We start from the raw sequence: 24,911 nt of genomic DNA, 5'->3' as shown, positions 1-24,911 counted from the left end.
ATCCCTGCCTTCGACAACGAGAATACGTTCTCCGTATAAAGAAAATGCACAGAGTTCGTTGATCCCATTTCTTTGCTTGATCGTATGGAGGGGGTTTCAATATACATAGATAGTTATCAAAGTATATACAACTTTATCGTTTATTCTTTATATGTAGTCTACTATATGTAAAACGATAATCGAAGACTTACACTTATCACAGATCAATTCTACTGATCTGCTAAAAGAGTTAAACGTTCTTTCTCTCTCAGCTCAAGTAGGGTTATCTTCCCATGAGGTTAGAATCCCATATCACCATAATTCCCACCTACACCTCTCACGCCCATCCCCATCCCACTACCTACACCTGCTAGCTCCTCAGCAGCCATCAACGTATCGAAATCGTCTGTTCTACCCCCTCCGCCTGAAAGTCCACCCGATTTACCTTTCCCCGCACCCGATTCGAGCAAGTTTGCTTGCTACGAACACATACAATTCTGTCAGTATGAAGGTTATACATTTATGTTGAAGAGACGATTACAGAGTGTGAATTTTGTTCAACTCACCTTCTTGAGATATTCTTTACTGATTCCTAAGTTCCTACTCATCTCTACTAACTCGAATTCCAACTGACTAGCCAAGTAGTTCACCTTGGCCAAATTGCTATTGCTATTGTCGTTGTTGGTACCACTCGACGTGGGATTGTTAGTCGTGTTAGATTCATCGATGAATATGACGATTGAATTGGCAGGGGTAGATCCAGGCGCTACAGTAGCGTTTATTTGACCAGAAGTGATCTGCGGAATAAACAAAGGTAGTTTAAGCAGATAATCGAATGGAAAAGACAAGATGCCCACTATGACTAAATAAATCGACTCACCATCTCCCCCAAGATCGCTGTGATGGTCTCGACAGTCTCTTTACTACTTTGACCAATCTTGATTACTAGATCGTTAATTGTCAATCGGGAGTAAATCTCTTTAAGCTGTAAGATACGTCGTTTGGTTACACTCTTGAGAACTTGTTCAATCAAGCCTATATTGCAGTCCTGCGTCAGAAAGGTATGTCAGCATCCGGATCGATAAAGCATTGTCCACGATCGTCTTGGGATGGAAACGATGTGTTTCGGGTCGACCATGCGAATATACTTGTACTTACATTCGCAAATTCAGCTTTACCAGCTATACCTCTCACCTCATCCCACCTTGAAGCTTCGTATTCCCTCGCCAGATCGTTGTAGACCCCCGCGTGCTTCTCGATCGCTCGAGTGACTGTACTCGCCGTGTATCGAGGGAAAGAGGTACGCTAAAAGGATTAGTATCAGCAAAACGTACATAGATCTTGAAAGAGAAACGAAAGGATGGTTGAAAACATACTTTACCGGTATCAAGCAGTTCGCAGAGGATAGCTCTCTTAGCGCATGACAATTGAATAGCAGAAGTGGTTGTAGTAGGTAATGAGACGGCCTAAGCGAAGTCAATTCATGCGATCAACCTTCAGTCCCCTTGGGTCTATAAGCTGACGGCGATGAGGACGTACGATCGCAAAATACTGTTTCGCCTTGTTGTAATCCTTCAAAGCTGCTGATATCAATCCCGCATGATGATAATATGTCAATACATCAAGATAAGTCGCTCCTGCCTATGTCGACACTCCATCCTGTCAGCGGTAACTCCAGTCGACCCAAGATCGGAGAGAAGCAAGCTCACCGATCTAACGTGTAAGAAAACCTGATCTGAGACTAATAAACCAGCTTGGAACTGCCTAGATATCAAACACGCTTCTAGGTATGCAGCGTAAATCGGAGAGAAATAACCTGGTGCAGAGGATTTCTGAACGAGTGCTGCTATAGCTGGGACAGATAATGGTACCTATACAGAAAGACAGGCTGGATAAGCCGATGGTCATCGTCATAATCCTGCAGTGTCAGCTTACTTTCTTCAGATGTTGTGATAATCTGAGTATGCCCCAGGATAGTTGAGCGACTAAGGTAATATGTTAGCTTGAGCTTTGGTGTAGCGAGCTTAGACCGATTTACCTCTTTTTGGTATCAGGTAGAATTGCTGAGCATCACCCAAACTACATAACCTAATGGCGAAATTAAGTAATTGATCATTATACAGTGATGCTGTGTTGTTGAATACTTCGAGCCTTGCAGAGCTATACATTACATCACGACATGAATCAGCTAACTCAACGAGTCTTTTTCGGAGTAGCTTACACTATATAGCTCAATCCGGCTGCCATCCTCACTATACTCTCATCGGGAAGGTTATACACCTCTTCGCCCTCTCCGCAAGTCAACAAGGATTCACTATGCTCCATTTTATGTTTATCTTTGAGTTTGACTCCTTTGACGTACTGCGGACCTGCCTTGCCATCTGCCACATCTTGTAAAGTGGGTACGAGAAATTCGTGAACGTATTGTAGTGAGTTGGTCTGTAGGATGAGCTGTCTGATCTCTTCTGATGTTGTGGGGAGTGATCGTTCGGCTGGGTTGGTTGATCGGGATGGAGGGGGAGGTAAGGGTCCGTGAGCTTGTTGTTGTTCAGGGGGAGGAGGGGCTGTTGGAGATGTCGAGCTTGAAGACGCTACTGGCTGAGTGGGATCTGGAGCTGACATGGTGGGTGTGGTGTTATTGTAAGGTGCTGAGTAGAGGGGGTAAGAGGAAGATGAGTGGATGAAGTGGATGAGTGGGTGATGATGAAGCTGAGAGCAATCGTCAACCGTCAACTGGAAAGTGGAGGTACAAGTAGGTTGACCGGATCATATCATAAATGGATGACCCACTTAACGAGAGTATATATATGGGTTACGGTGTTCCGGTTCCCTCGGCGGTCTGTGCTTGTGCTAGTACTAGTACGACTACCGGCTATTGACCATTGGGATCAAGCCGGAGGAATATAAACTAGAGTAATGTCTGATGGCAGCATGCTGCACAAGGTGTATATATATATATATATATCCCCATCATCAACATCCTCGATCCCTTCTTTCCTCCCTCCTCATCTCTATCGAGCGCTTCCTACTCATACCCACTTCAACAATCAATTCACCAGCCATGTCTGTCATCTCGACTCCCATCACCGATTTATGTACGTCGAGAGCTGTCTATGAAATTACTCTGAACCAGAGCTGATCATACCCCTTTATTCTGCTTAGTCGGCATCAAACACCCGATTCTCTTAGCGTAAGCTGGGTGCTGCTATCTCTGAAGCGATACCCCCATCTGACATTTCACATGCCTTGCAGAGGAATGAACGTAGCCGCTGGTCCCGAACTAGCCGCTGCTGTATCCAATGCTGGAGGATTAGGTGTGATAGGTGGATTGGGATACACGTGAGTATTATCCTGTCCATCATCGATCCGGATCATGGTATACTGAGTGTTGTATGATATAGACCGAAGCATCTCAGAGGAATAATCAAAGAACTGAAATCATCTTTAGACAAACCCGATTTACGTGAGTACACTTCATACTTAGCTGCACGGTGCAACCGGCAGTTTCCCGTTTGGTCCATATCACAGCTGATCTGAACAAATACTTGTTATATACATATAGCATTCGGTGTAGATCTCTTGATTCCTTCTACAGCTCCTACAGCTCGAAAGACAAATTACGATTATACCAAAGGTAAACTTGACGAATTGATCGATGTGATCATTGAGGAAAAAGCGAAACTATTCGTTTGTGCTGTTGGTGTACCTCCTAAAGATGTTGTGGAGAGATTACATAAAGCTGGTATATTAGTTATGAACGTATGTCAAACTCAGCTGACTTGGATGGATGCAGTCTGACCTATAGCTGATTGATGGTGATATTAGATGGTAGGAGCTCCGAAACATGTGACGAAAGCTCTGGATGTAGGAGTCGATCTAATCTGTGCTCAGGTAAGCTTTTGACAAGCTCATCAAACGGATCGAATGCAATTAACTTACTTTCAATGATTGTTTGATTAGGGTGGTGAAGGAGGTGGACATACCGGTACGACAGCTACATCAATCTTGATACCTGCATGTGTGGATTTGTGTAAAGGAAGAACATCACCTTTGACCGGTCAGCCTGTAAGTCAGCTTATTTAGTTAGGATTTCCCAATACTTAAGCTGATAATCAAGTAGGTCCACGTGATTGCCGCAGGAGGTATATACGATGGAAGAGGTTTAGCTGCGTCATTGATGCTAGGTGCTCAAGGTGTATGGGTAGGGACGAGATTTGTCGCGTCTACCGAAGCTGCTGCTCCGAAGAAACATAAAGATCTGTGAGTCCAGCTTCGCAGTGTCCCTTTGTGTCGGAGGTAACAGAAGCTGACTGAAATATATCTCGAATGATTGTAGGATATTGAGTGCCGATCACGGTGATGCTGGAACTACCTTGATCTACACTGGTAGACCCCTAAGAGTCAGACAAACGGATTATGTTAAATCGTGGAATGAAAGACAGGATGAAATGTGAGCAATCATCTACTTAAAAATGTATAATGTCCGGTGAATCAAATCTCGATCAATACTGATATATGGTATCTGGATGTTCATTTAGTATTGCTCTCACCAAGCAGGGCAAGATCCCGCACGATTTAGAGATGGAGAAACATCCCGAGAAGTCGATTCAAGCTAGGTCGTGGTTGATGGGCGATGTCAGCGCTTTGATCAAGGTGGGTTGCAATCACAAACCATTCAGTTTGTTCGCGAACATCGGCCACACGTGCTGATACATGGTGTTCTATGCAATAGGACGTAAAACCTGCCAAGGAGATTATCGATGATATGGTCAACGGGGCTAAACAACATATTGAAAGAGGATATGGATTCGTCAATGGGAATGGGAATGGAAATGCAGTGAGAGCGAGGTTGTAATCGTGTTGGACGAGTACAACAAATCTTTTTGAGTTGTCTGAGTTTTTTGACTAGAGTGACTAGTACGAGTACTGTTCAGGAAGGTTATGACGAGGGGACTTTGTATATATATGTATATAGTCACGTAGACTTGTTGACCTCATGTATTGTGAGTATGATCTCGTATGAAGATGTACTGTGGTTCGCTGTCTGTGATTGACCGATCCATCCATCTATGCATGATCGAAATGAGATTTACTATATATATACATATAAGAGAAAAGATGATGCACTATAGCTACATGATTCACAATTTATAGACTATTACAGAGAAATATCAAAAGGGATCAATTATATTGTACACAATGAGAGAGATGAGAGGTTATAACATGTCGAGATGTGATTGCAAGGCTGAGATTTGATTTTTCGATTCATAGTCACAGCTCTAGTGGATCGCAGATACGTTAACTTGATGAGAGGAAAGATCATTCTTCTCATTTTCGTTGTTGGAAATCGAATCGGAGGATTCGGAAGATGAAGTTGATGATCTTCGTCTAAATACCAGATAGGAAGGTCAACAATGTTTTCTCTTTCGAGGAGAGAAGGGGAAGGGTGAGAGAACACTGAAACCCACTCAATATCTTTCCTTGTATTTTCCCATAATTCCTGAGTCCACTTGAATAAACTTATAGAGTATCTTCGTTTAGCCTTGTTCAGGTCGTTTTTGTTTTTGTTTTGGGTTGGAGCTGCAGTACGAGAATATGGGAGAATTGTTCATAAGCATTGATAACAGGACACAAGACAAAGCGGTGAGACAGACAGACAGACAGACAGCGTTAAAGGACAGAGAAGGTTCACTTACATCCCGTTGATAGTCCGTTTCCATTTGGTTGATTGTCCATCATCTTAGGTGGAGATGAAGGAATTTCATCATCAAACATTTGAGTTTGTGGGTCTTGTTGAGGTGTATGCGGGAGGTCGTTTTGGTTGGGGTTGGAGTAGGATGTGAGATGAGTGGTCATTTCTGATACGTGATTTTCCTTCTGAAGAGTAGTTTATAGTGTTGTAGACTCAGTCGTACAACGGGTGTTATCAGTTGCTAACAGTGATCTATCCTCTTTTGGCTGGGGTAGTCGTTCTAGTTGTCGATGGATCTTTCTCGTGTATATATATAAAAAGATATCGAATACAATCGTTACAGTGTTCTCATTCAATACGAAAAGCACCAACCCATCAACGAACGCTACTAGTCTTATATCATATTCACTCTCCTTCTCTCCACAATTTTCACGGTCAGTCACCCCACCCTACTTCGATCATTCGTCATACCCTCCTTGCTTTACTCCTTGCAATCAGACGCGAACTCCCCAAAGAACCTAACCTATAGTTTTGAACCTTCCTTTGGTTGTTATTCCCACCTAGGACTCAGCTCAGACGGTAGACTATATAAACCCAGTATGTAACGTCAGATGATATCATATCTCAAAATGCTTATCTCCTTTAAACTCCCATCTTCCATCCTTATGAAGGAACATTCAACGGAGGAAAAATAAAAATAAAAAAATAGTCTGGAATCAAAAAGGAACCTATAAGTTACATCATGCTTTCGTCATTATCCATTCTTGCCTAGTCTAGGTACTGAATAGTAATAAAACACTCTTCGAACTCGGCAGCGATTCTCACAGTTCATCTATACTGATGCAAGTCGGGATCTAATCTAAACTGAGCTTTGGCAACTAGCGGTAGCTCCACTCAAGATCAAAGCACAAACGATATACACATATACACATATGAACGAATGAGAACAAACGATTTGATTTGACCTGATTAATGATCATAAGAAAGGCTAGGGATATGTTTCGGAGAATCAACGATACAGTCCGAGATCTGCTATACCATTAAAGAGAGTGAGTAGTGTCACTGTGACTGCCCGCTCCACATAATTCCAATTCAGATTTGACCCAACCGAAAAATAAAGTTTTGAAGATGACGGGGGGTCAGTGCCACATGTGACGCATCATACTGTATGATGTAATTTTACCGTGAAGTGATCGACGGAAGCTAATGTGGGGAGAGGAGCAAAAAGGTGACTGACTAAAGACAAAGACAAAGGTCACTGGAATCATAGAAGACTAGTTGCTCACCGAAGGCTTACTCGGTCTGAAGAAGATAGGTTCCAGCGTCATCCGATAGTGATAATACATATATTTCTTACAACCCATCAACTATTATCGAAAAACAAAGGAACGAATAATGAATTATAAATCCTCAATATACGAGAACCAATCGAAAAAGCTAACAAAAACTCGTAGATAATCCTATCTATCCACTTATCACAATCCATGTTCGACATCCATAGGTAAAGGAGCCTGATCTGTAAATATACTTCCATAATCGAATGAACCTTCTTCCATCAAACTTAAGATGGTAGCTGCGGATCTACAAAATCACAACATATATCAGCTACCGTATCCTTTTTTTTTCTCTCTCTCACATAAGGATCAGATCAGACGAGATAACTCACAATCCACCACCTCCATTAGATCCTTTCAACCCATCCGAAACGCTATCCATCCCTTCTCCAGCTAATGCTTCTCCACCGAATCCCATACCGTTCAATCCATAATCAAAACTTATATTGTGATTGTTGTTACCATTACCACTGTTATCATATGGTCCTGAACCTGTTGCAGTTCCGGTATTTTGCGATTGATCATAAGCTGAACTTTGGTTTTGGTTTTGATTTTGATTTGCGCTGGTGCTGGGATCTCCAGATAACATGAGATTCCCATTCATTGGCGTAGGAGTGAGCGTCTCGAATCTATCGAACGGTGCCGACGGTTCACCCAGACCACCTATGTTCAAATGAGATGAAGAAAAATCATTCCCACTACCATTATTGTTGTTATTGTAGGTTTGGTTTTGAGTAGAAGTGGAACTGGTGGTGGTCGTTCCAGCTTCTATAGCTGACATATCAAAGTATGCAGAAGTATTGAACAACGCATCCAGATCGTTGGCAAAGTTATTACTGGTATTGTTATCCGGTTGAGAAGACAATCCACCAGGCAAAGATGTAGACGAAGCGTTGAAATCCATCATCGCCCCTGGAGAATCACCAAAGCCGTTTTGCGATAATGATATTCGTTTAGGGACGGGTCGGAGCCATGCGGGTGAAGGACGGGTGGTAGAATCAGGTACACGAGGTGAGTTGACAGGGATGTTGCAGACTGATTAAAAAGAAAGGTAGTCAGTGCTCAGTAAATAGTCCCACCAAGTCGACTTGGCAAATAAGCGGATTTCACTCACTTCGACAGAACTCATCAATGATATCGGCCGACCTCAATCCACACAGGTATCTACCACTAAATCTTCTCAGCAGTCCAACACAAGATCGTAGACCTTCAATCGAAGGGGCGATGATAGGTCTGAAATCCGCATCTCTGCAATTCAAGATGACAGCTACAAGCGTACGACCAGCTTGGGCCAGTTGGTGAATCACGTGTACACCATCTGCGATAGTGGGCAAAGGGTGTCAGTATCCGCACCACATTCTTCTGCTATTTGCAGGAACCGGAATCTTAGCACTTACAATATGTCATCATACCACGTTGAGACTATATATCCAGTGGATGAGGATATCAGCAGCGATTAGATCACGAGAGAAAATCAAGCTTGGGTATAGATAAACCCAATGAATCCACTTACAATATGTACATGATCCGCTATAATTGTCAAAGCGCATTGCATAGCTTTCCTACATAGATCTAGATGTCTTGCTCTCTCTTCCTGAGTTGACGCTGGCATAGCTACGAACCCTGAGAATCGATGTCTGTAGATAATCATTTTCACCAGGTGTTCAAGCTGTACGAGGATAAGAGGTGATCAGCGATGCCTTTTCCCGTCTGTGGTGGATCAAATCTGAGACTGTCGGATAGGGAAAGCCGCTTACACAATGTAGTCTCTCCGCCTGAGTGATTCTAATCGGATCCCTACTGGCCGCCGTCTCAGAATCGTAATGCCAATACTTGGGCAAGATCCTCGTCCATTCCTCCAATAAACCCAATTCATCTTGCAGACTCTCATTCTGAGGTGATCGTCGGGCAATCGTAGCTGCGGCTTTAGCCAAAAAGGGTGAGGTAGGGAAAGATGATGGTCGAGTAGCTGAATCGATCACTCCCTGTTGATGTCAACTTGTCATTAGCACTGAAAAATCCAATCTCCGGGCGGGTAGTCATCACGAGATGAATGAGGTCTCAAATCTAGGACCTCAGCTACTCACCTCTAGAATCACATGTAATCTAATGGCGGCTACAAAAGCGCACATCCTAGATTTCGGATCACTCCCGCTACTTTCGTCTTTTACCCCTTCCGCGGTGAGGTTTTCGTCGTCTACTATCATCGGTTCGGTTACATCACAATCTCGAAGATGGATGATGGGTGGTCTGCCAAAGAGAGCTATGAGAGGTGTTCGAATACCCAAGTAAGTCGGACTATCCAGCAGACAAAAAATAGGCTACCACTCACCGGCAGATTGTTTATCCCAGGAATATATTGACCAGAAGGTTCGCTATCATCCATGATCCACAATACAAAGTCAGCATAAACACCTTGACGCATATATCCCACTTTATCAGATGATCTTTTTTTATCGAACTCACCTTCCTAGTCTCCTTCTCAACCGCATCAAAATGATCATACCCATCTACACTCCTATGTAAACCCCCATCCAAACATAGTGTAATACTTTCCGCCTGAAGGGCAAACGCCTTACTCAGATTCCCCAACCCAAAGGCGTATATCGCAGCTAAGAACGCAGCCTGAATCGAATACAGCGTAGGTCGATCCGCCGAAGGAAGATCTCTTAACCTCTTGAACAGTTCGAAATATTGTTTACCAGCTGTCGAAGGGTCATTTGGATTGGCTCGTACTCTGGGATCATCAACATGTCTTGAAGAGAGGGTACAAACAGCAACGATGAAACATGTGAATCCCGGTTCACCCCATTGTTGAGGATTGGCATAATCGGCAAGGAAAGATGGAACATGTAAGAATGGCCATAACAAGTGAGAAGTAGATAGATAACATCTAACCAGGGTATCCATAAGATCCGGTGGGATAACTCCAGTTATGACTTTCCATGAAGCTTCGGGATTAAGAGTCTGATGAGGTCTTGGTGTCCTATCGGGAAAGAATTTTTCTTTCTTTCCTACGCCTGGAGAAGAGGTTCGACCTCTACCCCCCAGACCCATCGATGATGATCTGCCTTTGGCAGGGACAGATGATGAGCGGACCTGTGAGCCGAGTGCGGTGGATGCTGAACTCATGCGGCGGGGAACGGGAGGTGCATTGGCGGGTGAAGTGGATAGGTTGGGGTTAGCAGGTGAAACTTGAACGTCGGGATGGGATCCTTGACGGTTCTCTTCGATGTTATCTTGCTGTGCATTGGCAGCGGTAAGTAGGTGAAGGAGGGGAAACCCAGAGGTGGCGCCTATGAGGTCATACAACACAAACAGATCATCAGTGATCCGGCTTACTACAATCACGTATGACCGCGATCGCTCTCCGAAGATGGAGGTGCGTACTAGACACAATTGGCATCACGATGAGGATCTTAAACGATAATATCACTCACCCTGCCATTTCGCCTGTCCAATTTCATCCTCATAGAAGAAACTCATTCCTTCCATCCTTTTTGCCAACTCGTCCATCCCTACTTCTTCCCTTCTCTTTGTCAAGCTCGGTCCAGCTCCAATCCCCGCCAACCAATTACTCAGTGCTCCTGTGTTACTGCTATTGTTGTTGGTAGATGAAGAAGGGGGAGTCCAATCAGGTGATAAAGTTGATGTATTGAAATTCCACGATAAATCTCCGCCAATCGTAGTATTGTTATTGGAGGTCGTGTTTGTACTTGTATTCGTACCTAAGATATTGTTTAAATGGGGATTTGACGCTCCCGCCAAAGCCTCTACAGCAACACTAACACCCACACCTTCACCACCTTCTTTTAATCCCACGCCCGTTCCACTACCCAACCTAGCATCTAGAGTGGATAAGAAAGCATTATGGACATTTGGCGGTACATCCCTCAACATACTTTCCAACGCTGCCAATCTAGCTTCTAAGTTTGTCTGTCCTCCGGGACCTCCTGAGCCTGAAGTCAAAGATGCCAAGGTGGGTTGTAATGGTGAATGAGGTCTTTTGATCCCTCCTCCTATCGATGAAGATGCAGAAGAATCTTTAGGTTCTTTCGAACTGTTGTTGGAGGAGGATTTGGTCTTGACAGTTCTTCGAGAAGGAGTTTCGAATGTACATTGGTTATTAGATTGTTGACATGGTGTACATGGATGTTGAGTATCGCATCTGATCTTCCTACGTCTACATCGATCGCATGCGTGAGCTAGACGTAATCTTGGCCTTTTGGCGGATTCGGATCCATCGGTGATCTCTGAATCGATTATGTCGCTGGGTTGAGAAGGATGATATGGTTGTATAGCAGTAGCTGTGGATGTGGATGTGGAAGCAGGCCCATCGGTCGATTTCAGAGTTACACTTTTGGGTGTAGATAGCGTTGGATTTGACGATGAAGTCGATGAGGTAGATTGGACATTGGCGTTGGATACATGATTCGTTGAAGTCGGTGAAGTCGATAATATGGATGGTTTGACGTCTCCCTGCTGGGTCTGAGCTGAGGTTGGACTTGTGCTGTCGTTAGAGAATTGAGGAGAAGTTTGATTAGGTCCAGATGCTGATGTTGATCCTTGCGGAGAGCTGGATTGCAAGAGTGAAGGATCCATATTGAGAGTCAAGGTATTTGATTGTTTCGCTTATCAATCGGATATATCCACTTGCCCTGTTATCGCATCGGATCGATTCACTCGATGGTCGCCTGTGTTATCGAGACTGTTGGGATGCAGAATATGAGAGCGATGATGTATGATGGTCGTGTGAGCTGATTACGGTGTCAGATGGATCCATCTACCACTCTTTTCGCAAAAGACTCCTTCCACTACTCTTCGGTATCTCGTTGTTGTGTGCTGACTTGCGAAGCTTAAATCACCCCCACCTTAAGGTGTTTACCGTTAATCAGCGCGGGTACTCGGGGACTGCATGGTACACGCACGGTTCATGATCCATGATAGCGATATGCATGAGTAATCTGATATTATACGATATGAACACGAGACTGAATGTGATCTATGTATACAACCTAACCTGAACATGTACAGTACGAACAACTATGTTAAAAGAACAGACCAGACCAGCTGTAAAGTATTGAGGGGTTATACCCAACCATAGAGAACGTTCTCTCTATACCTCACATCATCCTCTCCCTCTTTAGTAGTCAAGATATCTCGGATCTACACACAAACACAGCAGGGTCAGCACGAACACACTTAGTCAATGAAAGAAGAGAATGTCAGCTAACCTCTTCAGGAGGGTTCAATCCCCATTTCTTGGCTCTTTCCCATCTTTGTAATCTGGTTATACCCACACATGGACCATATGAAGAAGTGAGATCGAATACTCTCAGAACATCTATGGATCGGTATATCATAAGTAATCTACGCTGAGTCCTACAAGGATATGGAGCAAACATAACTTACGATGTATATCATTATGAGTATCTGGACCGGCATGAACTAAATTTGATCCCAAAGTTAGCGTTAGCGACATCCTACTACCCAGAGATTCATTGTGTAAATAGATAAATCACTCACTAGGTTCCAACCCTCCCATTTGTATTTTCGCATCCCCCACAATCCCTTTCCACTCTTTTGCTTTTACATTCAAACGTCTCTTTGCCTTTTCCTTCTCCTTTAGGCCATCTTCTACTAGCACGGGTGAAACATCTCGAGACGATAAAGGTTCTTTTTGTACTTCCACCTCGATCTCAGATAATGACGGTTCAGATCGTTGAAGTTTGGTAGATTTCGATTTGGCATTGGTTTTGGTATTGGATGAGGGTCGAGCAGACTGGAACGTCAGTGTTGGCTAGAAAAGAAAAAACCAAAAGCGAGGGATTTCAGTTGAACTATCACTTGATAGTGATGTATGACATTGGGTAAGGCTAACGTACCTGCGCTAGTCCCGCCGCTTTCTTTGATTTTGAGGATGTCCCGGCAGGAGTGGTCTTTCTAGTAGGCATGATGGGTGATCCGCAGCTTAGCTTAAGTTATATTACGTCCAGTGGGGAAATGATCAAGGTGCCGGTATGGAGTGATTGAAAGGTAATGACAATATCGACGAGAGTGTGACAATTCTACTTGATAATATATGCTACGATTCGAGTGAGAAGATAGAGTTGATAGGAAAGGAAATGAACAAAAAGATTGATTGAATTGATGATCGATGGATTCCTATTTCCACTTTCCACTTTCCACAAGACGATCATCTCTTTTTCCAACTTCGTCATACTTTATCACGAGATTACCATATCCGGTAATCGTCCCTTTTCATCATTACATTTTCAGGGTTCCATTTCCATTACATAATCAATCATCGATCCAAGTACGAACAACAATGAATGAAATGCATGTTATAGAAAGCAAAGCTACTGATACAAGAAACATGATGAACGATCACAATCACAAAAATGAAACACAGATCCGATATGCACTTATCTACCCAGTCTATTCTATCCCACTCTAAACTCTATCGCCTGCCTTCTTTTCCTCCTCTTTCATCTTCTTCCTCTCATTCCTCTTATCTCTCCATATCTTACCTCGTTTCACCACTAAGATAGGCATGGGTATACCCAAAATGACAATTCCAGATAACAACACAAAGGTCCATCCTGCCCCGAGAGACTTGTACATTGATTGGCTATTGATAACAAAGTTAACGTTAATATCATTTGATATGTGGAATTGATCATGAACGACAAAGTATAAACTTACATCGCTGCTACACCGATCGCACCGAAGATGCATCTAACAAGATTTAACTATGACCACAACCGAATTAGTATTCTATCTGGTATCTGGGTTTCCTTCAAGTAAAGAAGAGAATGTACTTACAGAAGCTGAGACTGCACCTCCTTTACCTGGTTTAAGATCTTGTCCATAGACCGTTGCTATCGAGCCGACCCCACTAATTAGATATTTCCTTATACGTATGAATGGCGAAAGATGAATGGAAAACTTACCAGTACCTATGGTTCCCGTTCCTAGACCCATGAAGAAATTCACTACGAGCGTAGCAGCCAGGGGAGCTTTCACTTGAAGACACCATCCTAATGATGTTACCGCACACAAGAACAATCTAATTGTCATATATCGAACAATTAGTGTCTTGCCCACATGTATTTTCACGATCAATTCTCACATTGCGACACATAACATGGTGAATGATTGGTTAGCGGACCGACTCACGTAGCAAAAGGAGCCAAACATCTAATTCTAGTATATTCAATATCAAACTCCTGGGGTTTCTTTCGATAATCTCCTCCGACCCTTTTCTCCTCTTTACGGAACCAGTAATCTATTTGTCGACCATTAAGTTGAGCTGAGCAGATGGTTCCCAAACCAGATGGCCTAGAAAGCGATAAAATAGATTTTAGTAGGCGTCTGCATGACATGACACTATTTGGGGGATTTGAGAAAAGTGATATTTACAGATAACATAATCCGATTTGTAACTCGGTCAATTTATAGGTATCTTTCAATGCTGTCGAATATACGGTTCTGTCGAATGTCAGAATTAAGTAGTTAGTGATATTCTTATTCTTCGACTTCGAAATTCGAAAGTGATGTCAAGAGTTGTTGTCGTGCTGTGTTGTTTTGAAAGTTGACATCTTATAGAGGATTGATCAACTCACAATATCGAATAAAATTCCAGATACAATAACGACACAAACAAGAATATCAAGATGATCTCAGGTGTGAGGAGGATCATAAATGCCGAGAGGGGTTGATACTATACAAGCAGGCAAGGGATCAATACTCATTTTCAACTGGAGCTCTGGTAGATGTTTTACATCAAGGTCTAGGGAAATTAAGTCTGGTCGAGCAGATAGTCGATGAGAGCACCTACTTTCTTTCTAGGTGGTCTTTCGACTTTCTCTTCATCTTCCATCAACTCCTTCTTCATCCTTCTTTGCTGCAGCAAAATGATAGGTGATGTATTCAATGCAGGAGGTGGGATAGATCCGTCTCCGACTAATGATCGAAGGGTTTCAGGAAGGAATCTACATTTGAATCATCGGCGGATCAGCTCGTTATTTCTATCTTGTCCTATGACCTCCTATATCGGTCTGGTCCAAAATGTGAAGTTGGATTTGGATAGTTCTTGATTGATTGTTTGGAAAGCAGATGGAAGTCGACGACTTACAATATCAGAGGTACAAGTACGACGGCGGTAGCAATAGCCAAAAACCAAAATATACTTCTCCATCCTAATCCATCCGTTAATACCTGTGGCCCCACGGTCGACAATCAGCAGTTCGTTCACTCCTTCGTAATTGTGAATGAACGTACGGCTCCGATGAACGGACCAAGGGCTGGACCGAGCATTGCTCCTACTTGAAACGCGGCTGCGTATTTCCCTCGTTCCCTCGGTTCAGCTACATCCGTCACACATCCTGATACGTACAAAGAGTATCAGCAACCTTGTTTGACGTCCTATGTTTTCTCGTATCGTATGGTTATATGGTTCTATGGTTGAATGGTTGAATGGCCATATGAAGTGGAAATGCGGGAATGTCCTAGGCGTTAGGTGAATGATGAATTGACTTACCATACCCAATAGAAATCACCGCACTTCCACCGGTACTCTGCAAAGCCCTCAACACCAATAACAACCAATAAGCTCCCGTAGGGCATAATGCCAATCCTATATTCGATGCTAGGTAGACAACGAGCGTACAGATATATATCGGTCTTCTACCGTAAGAATCGGACAATGACCCAAGAAAGGAAGGTGTGATAGCTTGAAATATAAGGTAGACGGTGACAGCTTGAGATATCGCACTTTCACTTTTCCCGAAAGCGACGGACAAGGTCGGAATAGCTGGTACGAATATGTTTGATGAGATGGGTGAGAATATACCGGCTATGCCTCCTATGGCAACTATTAGGATTTTGGTTGATCGAGAAAAGGATGAATACGGTTTGGAGGACGCTGAAGTCGTTGTGGGGTGAAGGGGTGGGAATGGTATGGGTGTAGAGGCTGGGAGGGTATCAGGGGCAAGAGGTGGAGAGGAGGGATGAGTGTGGTGACTTCCCTCGATCCGTGTTGAAGATGATTCGTCAGAGTTGGGATGGGTATCGGCCAAGATCTCCTTTTCGTTCACGGTCAGATGTTGTATTCGAGATTCATCTCGTGCCCATGTGTCGTCAGACGGAGATATCTGATGGTTGTCGTTCATCCTCGGTGTGTTTTCTTATTCACAAGGTATTGATCCGATGCCCGATCTTGGATATCTTCCTCTTCTACACCTTCGTTAAGGGGGATATTTTAGCCCCAAATTTCCAGATCGAGCCGTCTGTGCTATCCCCAAATTTCAGATCGTATTCGCAGGTCCTTTGATCACTATAGTACTGCGTTCGTCCACCTTCACTTGAGTAGTTCTGTACGCATATCGTTCTCTCTCTAGCGATGTTACAGATAACACGATGATTGACAAAAGATATACTTGGGATAATGATGATGGTAATGGTGATGAACCAATGTAAATTCTCGGATCTCATCCGGATAAGTATAAAAGTTATTTTCAGCTCAGCTTGATACGATGATACAATCGGACATCCCCGAGGTAATGGCTGTTCGGCCGATCGGCCACATGATCGGCCGACCAAGGGACTTCGATCATTCATACCAGATTTTGGTTGCATATACCATATGCACCATATGTTGTTCACCTCGTTTAGCTATCCTCATGCTACTAAAACTACTGCTCGGTGCTGACAAATGCGATACCCTCGGGTCGGCGTACGCGTTTGCTGGAATGCATCTCAACAGTGTTGGAATTTGAATGACATCTCCTTGTTCGGCGATGAGGAACTAACGGAGATGAACGATGATCTCCTTCAAACGCCGTCATCGTTCATAGTCACTGACATGAATGTATCCACAAAGGTTATAAATACATCTAAAGTTATTCGTATAGAAATTTCCATCCTAGCTTTGGTCTTCTTTCCATTACCAAGTTATCTTGTCTCATAGAAATTTCTTCATCACAAAAGATCATAATATATCAAATCGATCCACGATGTCAGGTGGTGAGTTAATCTGAACATGTGTGTTGATCGTACCTTCTAATTTCCTTTGCCATGAATGGCACGTAGATTGCTGTAAACTCCCCCCTGTCCAAGCCGAATATACCCCCAAGGGTTCATACAGCACTATCAACGGTCTCAAGACTTACGCTGTCGGACCTGAAGACGCTAAAGTAACTGTATTGAGCGTATATGATATCTTTGGATACTCTCCGCAGATCTTACAAGGTGAGTCTGATCTGAGCATATTCATCATCACCGTCTATCACTAGTCATCAGCCTTGGTAATACCGAAGACACAACAATTAGCTGATTGGTATCCATTATGAAAAACATCATGTTGTTTATGATTAGGTGCCGACCTCATTGCCTCGCAGGGATACAGAGTTTTGATGCCTGATTTCTGCGATGGGAAATACGCTACTGCCGATATGTTTGCTCCTGGGTGAGTCTATCATGCTGCATACCTCCCGCATTGTATAACATATATCCATCCATCACTAGCATTGTGGTATCTTATCCCAAACCCCCCTTCACTTACTGCTTCTCTGTGTTGTACCTGTGCTGACTGACATAAACTTATAGAGGAGAGGAAAAACGAACTCAATTCTTCTCCGGATTTCCCGGAGCCATCACCTCTCAACTTGAACCAGTAGCCAAATACGTCCAACAGCTCAAGTCATCTAGCTCTTCCTCGAAGGTCGCTGCTATAGGTTACTGCTGGGGATACAAAGTGGTTGTCGAAGCTCAAAGTCAAGCTGGTGTACAGGCCATTATCGGTGCTCACCCATCGTGAGTAGCTTACTTGTCAGATCTTGCCTCAACACGTGTATTGTGCTGACAGAGTTGAAATTACAGGTTCGCCGCTAAAGAAGATGGTGATAAGATTGATGTACCTACTTTGTTGCTGCCCTCTGGAGGTGAAGATATGGAAGTTGTACGTTTTAGATTTATCCCTTTTTCCTATTCCTTTATCTCGTCTCGTCAAAATAAGCAACAGTTTACATTTGACATATACTGACTTTTCTTGGTTTTGTATCCGTATCCGTAGATGACCCAAATCCAAAAGATTGTCGAATCAAAACTCCCAGGTAAAATCTCAATGAAACATTATCCTGATATGCCTCATGGATGGATGGCTGCCCGAGGTGATGTGAGTTGTGTATTTTCCTCCCAGAATTGGATGTATCGTATATGATGCAACGCAATGAAATGCGAGAGAAAGGATCGAGCTGATACCCGAGTTCGACTCATTGTAGCTCTCTGGTGGTAAAGCTACCGAAGACTTCGCGGATGGTTACAAGTTGACTGTTAAATTCCTCAAAGACACTTTCTAAGCGATCAAGATCTACTCTACGGTATCGTAGGTGAAAATATGAAGATGGATAGATATAGCTTCGATAGATAATAGATATAGGTGGAAAGTATGCAACTCAATGCGAAAGTAGCTAAGCTAGCTTCAAGACACTCACTAGCGAGTTCATCAACATGTCAAGCATGAATGAGCTGTTAGACGATTGAGTATCCGTAAATATTGACAATCCTGATGAGTTAATCAGAAGATAGCATATATCATATATATCATGTATGAATCGAGGGTTCGTATATAGGCACATAGTGTAATCGCAATAGAGTACGGGACGAGATTAGTATCACAAGCAAAGAAGAAGAAGGTAACTTGAAGTGAAGTGGTAGAAGTCGGATCGGAACGTATCAATCGTATATATCAAATAACAATCGTGAAAGTAAGGGGACCAAACCTACAGACAGAACCAGATCATCAGTAATCAATAATCGGAAAACATCACTACCTTGCTAGAGGGGCGTGACGCTGGACGCAGATCGGTCATGGGACTTACATAAATTACAAAATACCATTAAGATACATCAACAGACTAGACCAGACCAGAACACTCTGGCACCTAAAAATCAATTTTGGTATTTTTTGAAGCCGATGTTGATGGTGCTGCACCTGCTGAATCTCTTATGGCGGTAAACGATTGAGCTAAAGAAGCTGGTTTGCCCCTGCGACAACAACAACGAACAAACAAAAATCAGTCGCATTCTCACCTGAGTATAGTGCATTGGGGGAGGGGGATGTCATTTGAGACTGTATTACTCATCACTCACTTGGCAAAATGACGTTGTTTAGCACCTGCTAATTTAGCTGTACAAGGAGATTGAAGTTGATCGGTGGGTGATACTGTTGGTTTACTGTCATACCATTCATACAAATCAGCTGAGTCATCACACATTGTGGATTGTTAGATTGTTTGACGATTCGACTTACTTGGCTTTAGCGAATCGTTTGGCTAATAAGGCTTTTTGACCCAATCCAGCACCTGCTTTCGAGAGTTCGGTCATTTGTCCAGGGACGATGTTTGCTGGATAATGAGGTGAAACGTCAGTAAATACAAAAATTCCGATATGTTGATCGATAATCTCCATCCAAGGTGTGTAGTGCCAAGAGCGTCAACTCACCATTAGCGGTTCCCAGAGGTTTACTGGGAGCGATCACCTTGGCTTGATGCTTTGGATCGTGCAAGGGCGTTATAGTAGGTGAAGAAGAGGTGGACTTGTTGGGTGTTGAGGAGGTAGATGAGGACATGTTGGTTGATGTTATTTCAACGATATTTGATGGTGGGCTCAAAGAGATTGGGCTGTCTGAGTGTTTATTTGTCTGGTTGCTTGTTTGTTCTTGTATGATAATTGGCAAAAGAGCAATGTTTCGGCTGGTAGATGATGTTATGGACGATGTTTGTTGTTATAGTTGTGACTGGGAATGGGTGGCAAAGTGAAGTTGAGTAATGTTTAGATGGATGAATGGAAAAACAAAAAGACAGTCGCGACTCACACTCACCCCCCAACTGTATCATGACCAGGGTGGCTGGTCGAACCACTCTGCCTATGATGTAACGGGATTTCGGGGTTTACGTAGAAAGTCATTCAACGTGGCACATTCCTATCTACGCGGAACTCGGAAGTGGCGGGGACAGAGGACCAGTTAGGTAGAAAGTCAGCTGGGGGGAGAAAGGAAGCATGGGCGGAACAATTGCACATTGGAAGTCAACTTTTGATCATGCTATGACATATAAAGTATACCCCCTGCTGTCTGAATCCCAAGATTTTCAGAATCCCATTACTTATAGATCACAACATGTCTTCTTTCGCCACTTCTGCCACTGGAACAAGTACGAAAAGAAAAGCAACAGACGATTTGGATCATACCACTGTACAAACAACTTTCAAACGACCTGCGCTGAACTCTTATGTCGACGATAGACGAGCGAACACACAAGTCGAAGCTGTAATAATGATGGACTATCATCCTTCGACTGATGGAATACCATATAACTCTCCTGATGTAAACAGCGACACTGGAAGAACGATGAGTTGCTCAACAGCGGAATCGCTTTCGATAGCCATTCAGACTGATAGCCGAGTCGAAAGAACCGGCTGGACGAGTACCAATCATTACCCTCTTGAGAGACCGTATGGCTGTAACTATCCCGAGTTTATCTGATTTTGAAGCCATAATTCACACGGGATATAGGACAAGGATCTCGAGTGATTGGTATTCGTTTTGTTGGAGATGCGGAAGAAATTGGCAGGTATCTATGAATAATTACCTGTCGTCATGGATGACTATTCCTGGAGTATGAAATGGAAAAAGGCTCGTCCGCTTGTACATCGCATGTTCTTGCTGGGAAAGTTGCATTGAGATCTGCATTATGAGAGATGACGATTCATCCTATGGCTCCATTGATTCTGACTGGTTGCTGCATTTGTTCTTTCATACCAAAACGTAGTCCTTTCTTTCCTTGATTTGTTTTGTCCTATGAAAGGATGGACCTCAAACTTTTGAGGAATCGCGTTGGAAATGAATGATTAATGCACTTTTTGACCGTTAATTCTCCTTCATAAACAGATATTCCAGCCCATCGCCAGTTCCTCGTACGATGTATCCAGGAAACCAGAGGAACTTCAAATAAATTTCATCTGGAAGACGTAAAGACTCTGTCGAAGCTGCTTTGGTTCCAGCCTCGGGGACTCGAAGAGAAAGCTGCAAACTTCACGGAAAATACCTGTTGGAGAATCTACCGAGATTCTAGTGATCATGGTCGGTCTATCTCGCGAAGAGTTAATGATTGACTTCCCGGGTGATGAATCTAAGTTGAATGACGGCAGTGAAGTACGATGAGGACAGTTCATACATATGCATCTCAGCTTAGATCAGATAGTCGCATCTGTGGAGAAAACATGGCACGGACTTTTGATTGTTGTATAGGTCCGTGCAAGTCTGCTTGTAGATCTATAAAATAGTAACAAAAAGGTAATTTAGCTAGAAGAGGTAAAAACGATTTTCATTACTCATTCTTCTGATTTCTTTCTGATATTCGTCCTTATCATAAGGAATGTTTTCACCAAAATGGGCTTTGTAGTCCGTGATTTGAGGTTTAGCTTGGATGTAATCCTCAATAGCGAGACAATTCAATTCGAATTTCCTGTGTATCTCTCCAGTCTCTCTGTCAGGGGCAAACATATCTGAATATGAATAGATCTGAGAAGCTTCTTCCTATACCCTCTTTGAAAATTCCTTCTCGATGATATGTTTAATCTCGTGGTATTCGATGGGATCAAAAGCCTTTGTAAGTTCAGGCTGAAGCCGTACATGTCGGTTGACACTACCAATAACAGACCTTTTGAGACATTCTATATATACGTATCAAATTGCGAAGTCGTGCAAGTCAACGCAATCTTATGACGACTCGGGACGTAAAGGGAAAATGGTCAATATGTCAAGGTCTGGTATGATTGTAAAAACAGCAAAACTCATATCAGCAAAGGAAGACCCCATGGTCCTCCCAAGGTTTATGATGGTGTATGCCAATGTGCAAGTCATCCTCGCACAATACCATATCCTTCAATCGGAGTTCATTGACTAGGAAGGTGAACTGTATGTGAACAAAGGTGTGAGCATGGAGAAATCAGAGCTTTGCCGTTCAAGTAGCTACTGTCGTATATACCTCTCCATTCGGTGTGGTGAGTGACTTCAGAACAGCTCAAGTGAGAAGACATTTTCAGTGAGGTTGATTGATTTGCGGGTGGATTACGCACGAACCCTTCAACAACGCTTTGACCCCTGCAACTAGCACAGATGTGCAGAGACATGCGGACACCATTCCCACACACATCATCACTTTATCATACTCGAGTACTTGGTCACTCTCCTTGCATCTTCTTCTACAACCAGACCTATAACGACCACCATACAGCTGAGTCATCCAGTACGGTACAAACTAACAAAACATCACCTCGATATAATTATTATCAATATGGACGCTCACTGCGGCACTACCTTCCTGAACACATCTTCAGACCATCGCTTACCCTCCGACGTGTTCGATCACATCCTCTCGATTCTCGAAGTTCGAGGTCAATCTGCATCACTCGCCAAAGTTGCTCAATGTTCATCATCAATGTGCCAGAGGGTCATTCCATACTTGTACAGATCATTCACACTCGACGATAAATCGGTCAATTGGATTCTCAAATCGATCTCTCAGGATCAACCATCTGGTCAAGTCAGACATCAACATATCTTTTCAACTGTCAGAAGCATGGTTGTACGACCCATCACCCAACCGATATCTACCGAAGCAACCCGTATCCTCAAAACCACTAAACCGTCTGGTATCTTTCCTAACCTTCAGCATCTCTCCATCATTGGTCCACCCCTCTCATCCTCTCAATCGTTTGACGACATCCTCACCCTGCTGGCGCAAACTTGCTCACCTCGCAAGATCACTTTCGAGCTTACAGAAAGTGCTTGTGGTTACTACGCTTTCCGTGGATTCATCGGATCTCCGAAGATCAAGAAGACTCTGAGTCGACTGATCATCCATAATATGCATACTTCATATCTACGTCGACCGTCACCTATCGAAATAACAGTATCATTCAGAGATCATCTCTGTACACCTAGAGATCAATATGGACGTATCAAAAATGGGAAAAGATGTAGTTGGGATTGTGACGAGAGATTCGCAGAGGTTATCCTACATTACCTTCAATCTTATCCCGGTCACAGTGAATTCCCACCTCTTAGAATCGTAGAAAGGATAAAGACAGATTTGGTACAGATGGAACCCGAGGGTGCAGTAGAGGAGAAGGAAGAAGATGAAGATGAAGATGAAGAGTCTGCCACGGAAAGCGAACAAAGCGAGAATGAATATGAAGATATGTCCACAACCGATACCGATAATTTGAGAACTCCACGATCAAATCAATTAACAATGATCGCTTCGAAGTTGGATAAGATGATAAATCGAGAAGCTGCGGTGTGGAAGTACAATCCGGATCAAGATGAGAAAGTCAGATTGGCGAATATCGAAAAGTGGCAGAAGAGGGTGGTCTTCGTCGATGAGGTCGATGGACGAAAGCTCAAAGGTTTTGGTGATGAACAGGAAAATAAACGATGTTGAAGTGACAGGAAGATGATGGATCGATAAATATGTATAACTCGTTGATTTGATAGTTTTGGCGACAAGTGTCATCCATGAGTAAAAGAAGCTTTTGATACCGATCCTTGCTGGTCTTATATCGGCACTAGACAAGTAGAATCAGTAACGTGACCTGTTCATACTCAAATATATATAATTTGATAGGATGCGAGTTTAACTCACTTGAACAGACTCTACAATTCTCCTCGGATTTACAATCTTCACGCACAACCCACTCTACATACTTCTTCCTTTCTTCTACGTCTTTGCGGGCCAGAGCTTCTTGGTTTGGATCTATATTTTCGGTATTTGTCCAGGATCGTCGCTGACCTCTCTCTTCTAAAGCATGGTAAAGAAGCTGTTCATGGAAACGATTGATATCGTCCTCCGTAAGATGCTCCTTGTTTTTAGCGATCATCTTTATAGGCTTGATAGCTTCTCTAACGGCTTGATCCCTTGGGTCTACTTTTACTACTTTGAGACCGTCGGACAGAGCGAAGAAAATGTCATCTTGGTACCCTCCGCAACTCTCTCGGGCTTCAGTCGTATTCATCCTAGAACCTATTTATTCATCTGCCTCGTATGCACATATGGACTTGAGGGAAATCTTGATTTGGTATTTACCGAGAGGCGGCATATGAACATAATGACAAAACCGGTGAATGTCAATCTCTTCCAGTCTAGTCATGGAGCTGTACAATTTTGGTATCTGCCTATGTGATCCATCCATTGGTCCCTTGATATCCAGATTTAGACAAAGGTGTTTGGGATTGCAGTGTTGGACAATGAAGTCGATCAATTCTTCAATAGCGTCTTTCCTCATTCGTAGCCCATACCTGTACGGCACATCACCTTCATCGTGTAAGGATAGGTAGTCGACATGCTGGAAAAGAGGAAGAGACACAACACTTGAGAGTCCAGCACGTCTGCAGAGCGACTTCATTATCTCTTCGTCATGTAGTAGCAAAACTCTCGAGATGGGCACGAACAATCTTTTGACATTACTCAGAAGTTTGAGGTATCGAACAGCTTCTGAATCGTCGAATCCAATTGGTTCCTCTAGATTGATATTCAACATCCGTTCTTGTAATGGGTCCATCGAATCTCTGAGAAGTGCGATCATTCCCCTGACAGCTTCGGCATTGAGAGTAAATAGTTCGTACAAGTATGGTGAGACGAAGGTGTAATGGGCTTTGGAGCATCTTTGAAGAGCGGCGACAGTTTTGCGGAGATCTTGAGAGAGCAAAAGCTGGATAATGTTGAGGTAGAGTTCGGGTGGTAGCTGAATACCCGCAGGGGAGGCGAGCGAGGCGATCATGTTCCCTTCTGCAGATTCTGATGAATCGCAATGGAGGGGTCTGAGAGGTGACCTACGAGGAG

General features: G+C 43.3%; 10 protein-coding genes across 10 annotated transcripts; 3 read left to right on the top strand and 7 right to left on the bottom strand.

The window, feature by feature from the left end:
* Positions 1 to 278: 278 nt before the first annotated feature.
* Positions 279 to 2,601, bottom strand: L199_001105 (uncharacterized protein; the record flags this gene model as incomplete). Its single annotated transcript, XM_064886862.1, has 10 exons — positions 279 to 458; positions 546 to 776; positions 860 to 1,027; positions 1,138 to 1,284; positions 1,356 to 1,445; positions 1,519 to 1,620; positions 1,689 to 1,850; positions 1,915 to 1,964; positions 2,018 to 2,139; positions 2,201 to 2,601. 10 exons carry the CDS (start codon positions 2,599 to 2,601, stop codon positions 279 to 281), a joined length of 1,653 nt encoding a protein of 550 aa, XP_064742934.1.
* A 439-nt stretch (positions 2,602 to 3,040) lies between these two features.
* L199_001104 (uncharacterized protein) lies at positions 3,041 to 4,834 on the top strand (the record flags this gene model as incomplete). Its single annotated transcript, XM_064886861.1, has 11 exons — positions 3,041 to 3,074; positions 3,142 to 3,169; positions 3,232 to 3,318; positions 3,381 to 3,442; positions 3,542 to 3,738; positions 3,805 to 3,870; positions 3,940 to 4,044; positions 4,100 to 4,239; positions 4,316 to 4,429; positions 4,518 to 4,632; positions 4,712 to 4,834. The coding sequence occupies 11 exons, from the start codon at positions 3,041 to 3,043 to the stop codon at positions 4,832 to 4,834; spliced, it is 1,071 nt and encodes a 356-aa protein (XP_064742933.1).
* A 424-nt stretch (positions 4,835 to 5,258) lies between these two features.
* Positions 5,259 to 5,835, bottom strand: L199_001103 (uncharacterized protein; the record flags this gene model as incomplete). Its single annotated transcript, XM_064886860.1, has 3 exons — positions 5,259 to 5,367; positions 5,448 to 5,559; positions 5,676 to 5,835. 3 exons carry the CDS (start codon positions 5,833 to 5,835, stop codon positions 5,259 to 5,261), a joined length of 381 nt encoding a protein of 126 aa, XP_064742932.1.
* Positions 5,836 to 7,146: 1,311 nt separating this feature from the next.
* Positions 7,147 to 11,607, bottom strand: L199_001102 (uncharacterized protein; the record flags this gene model as incomplete). Its single annotated transcript, XM_064886859.1, has 10 exons — positions 7,147 to 7,252; positions 7,338 to 8,040; positions 8,120 to 8,323; positions 8,403 to 8,427; positions 8,519 to 8,674; positions 8,763 to 8,990; positions 9,093 to 9,268; positions 9,338 to 9,380; positions 9,472 to 10,301; positions 10,446 to 11,607. 10 exons carry the CDS (start codon positions 11,605 to 11,607, stop codon positions 7,147 to 7,149), a joined length of 3,633 nt encoding a protein of 1,210 aa, XP_064742931.1.
* Positions 11,608 to 12,093: 486 nt separating this feature from the next.
* L199_001101 (uncharacterized protein) lies at positions 12,094 to 12,959 on the bottom strand (the record flags this gene model as incomplete). Its single annotated transcript, XM_064886858.1, has 5 exons — positions 12,094 to 12,171; positions 12,240 to 12,349; positions 12,418 to 12,453; positions 12,532 to 12,805; positions 12,891 to 12,959. The coding sequence occupies 5 exons, from the start codon at positions 12,957 to 12,959 to the stop codon at positions 12,094 to 12,096; spliced, it is 567 nt and encodes a 188-aa protein (XP_064742930.1).
* Positions 12,960 to 13,458: 499 nt separating this feature from the next.
* L199_001100 (uncharacterized protein) lies at positions 13,459 to 16,178 on the bottom strand (the record flags this gene model as incomplete). Its single annotated transcript, XM_064886857.1, has 11 exons — positions 13,459 to 13,636; positions 13,711 to 13,757; positions 13,831 to 13,886; positions 13,959 to 14,074; positions 14,185 to 14,346; positions 14,428 to 14,496; positions 14,631 to 14,728; positions 14,846 to 14,999; positions 15,143 to 15,225; positions 15,289 to 15,392; positions 15,548 to 16,178. 11 exons carry the CDS (start codon positions 16,176 to 16,178, stop codon positions 13,459 to 13,461), a joined length of 1,698 nt encoding a protein of 565 aa, XP_064742929.1.
* Positions 16,179 to 17,021: 843 nt separating this feature from the next.
* Positions 17,022 to 18,365, top strand: L199_001099 (uncharacterized protein; the record flags this gene model as incomplete). The annotated part of the gene is made up of 7 exons (XM_064886856.1): positions 17,022 to 17,031; positions 17,098 to 17,256; positions 17,383 to 17,473; positions 17,614 to 17,820; positions 17,887 to 17,965; positions 18,080 to 18,181; positions 18,288 to 18,365. 7 exons carry the CDS (start codon positions 17,022 to 17,024, stop codon positions 18,363 to 18,365), a joined length of 726 nt encoding a protein of 241 aa, XP_064742928.1.
* A 585-nt stretch (positions 18,366 to 18,950) lies between these two features.
* On the bottom strand, positions 18,951 to 19,636 carry L199_001098 (uncharacterized protein; the record flags this gene model as incomplete). Its single annotated transcript, XM_064886855.1, has 4 exons — positions 18,951 to 19,053; positions 19,159 to 19,242; positions 19,319 to 19,412; positions 19,510 to 19,636. The coding sequence occupies 4 exons, from the start codon at positions 19,634 to 19,636 to the stop codon at positions 18,951 to 18,953; spliced, it is 408 nt and encodes a 135-aa protein (XP_064742927.1).
* Positions 19,637 to 22,364: 2,728 nt separating this feature from the next.
* Positions 22,365 to 23,513, top strand: L199_001097 (uncharacterized protein; the record flags this gene model as incomplete). The annotated part of the gene is made up of 1 exon (XM_064886854.1): positions 22,365 to 23,513. The coding sequence occupies one exon, from the start codon at positions 22,365 to 22,367 to the stop codon at positions 23,511 to 23,513; it is 1,149 nt and encodes a 382-aa protein (XP_064742926.1).
* Positions 23,514 to 23,626: 113 nt separating this feature from the next.
* L199_001096 (uncharacterized protein) lies at positions 23,627 to 24,849 on the bottom strand (the record flags this gene model as incomplete). The annotated part of the gene is made up of 3 exons (XM_064886853.1): positions 23,627 to 23,664; positions 23,715 to 24,092; positions 24,156 to 24,849. 3 exons carry the CDS (start codon positions 24,847 to 24,849, stop codon positions 23,627 to 23,629), a joined length of 1,110 nt encoding a protein of 369 aa, XP_064742925.1.
* Between the last annotated feature and the right edge of the window lie 62 nt (positions 24,850 to 24,911).

The sequence above is a fragment of the Kwoniella botswanensis genome, chromosome 1, assembly GCF_036426115.1.
Source record: "Kwoniella botswanensis chromosome 1, complete sequence".
Classification (NCBI taxonomy): Eukaryota; Fungi; Basidiomycota; class Tremellomycetes; order Tremellales; family Cryptococcaceae; genus Kwoniella; species Kwoniella botswanensis.
Note: the sequence above shows the minus strand (reverse complement) of the source record. Positions and strands in the feature narration are given on the sequence as shown.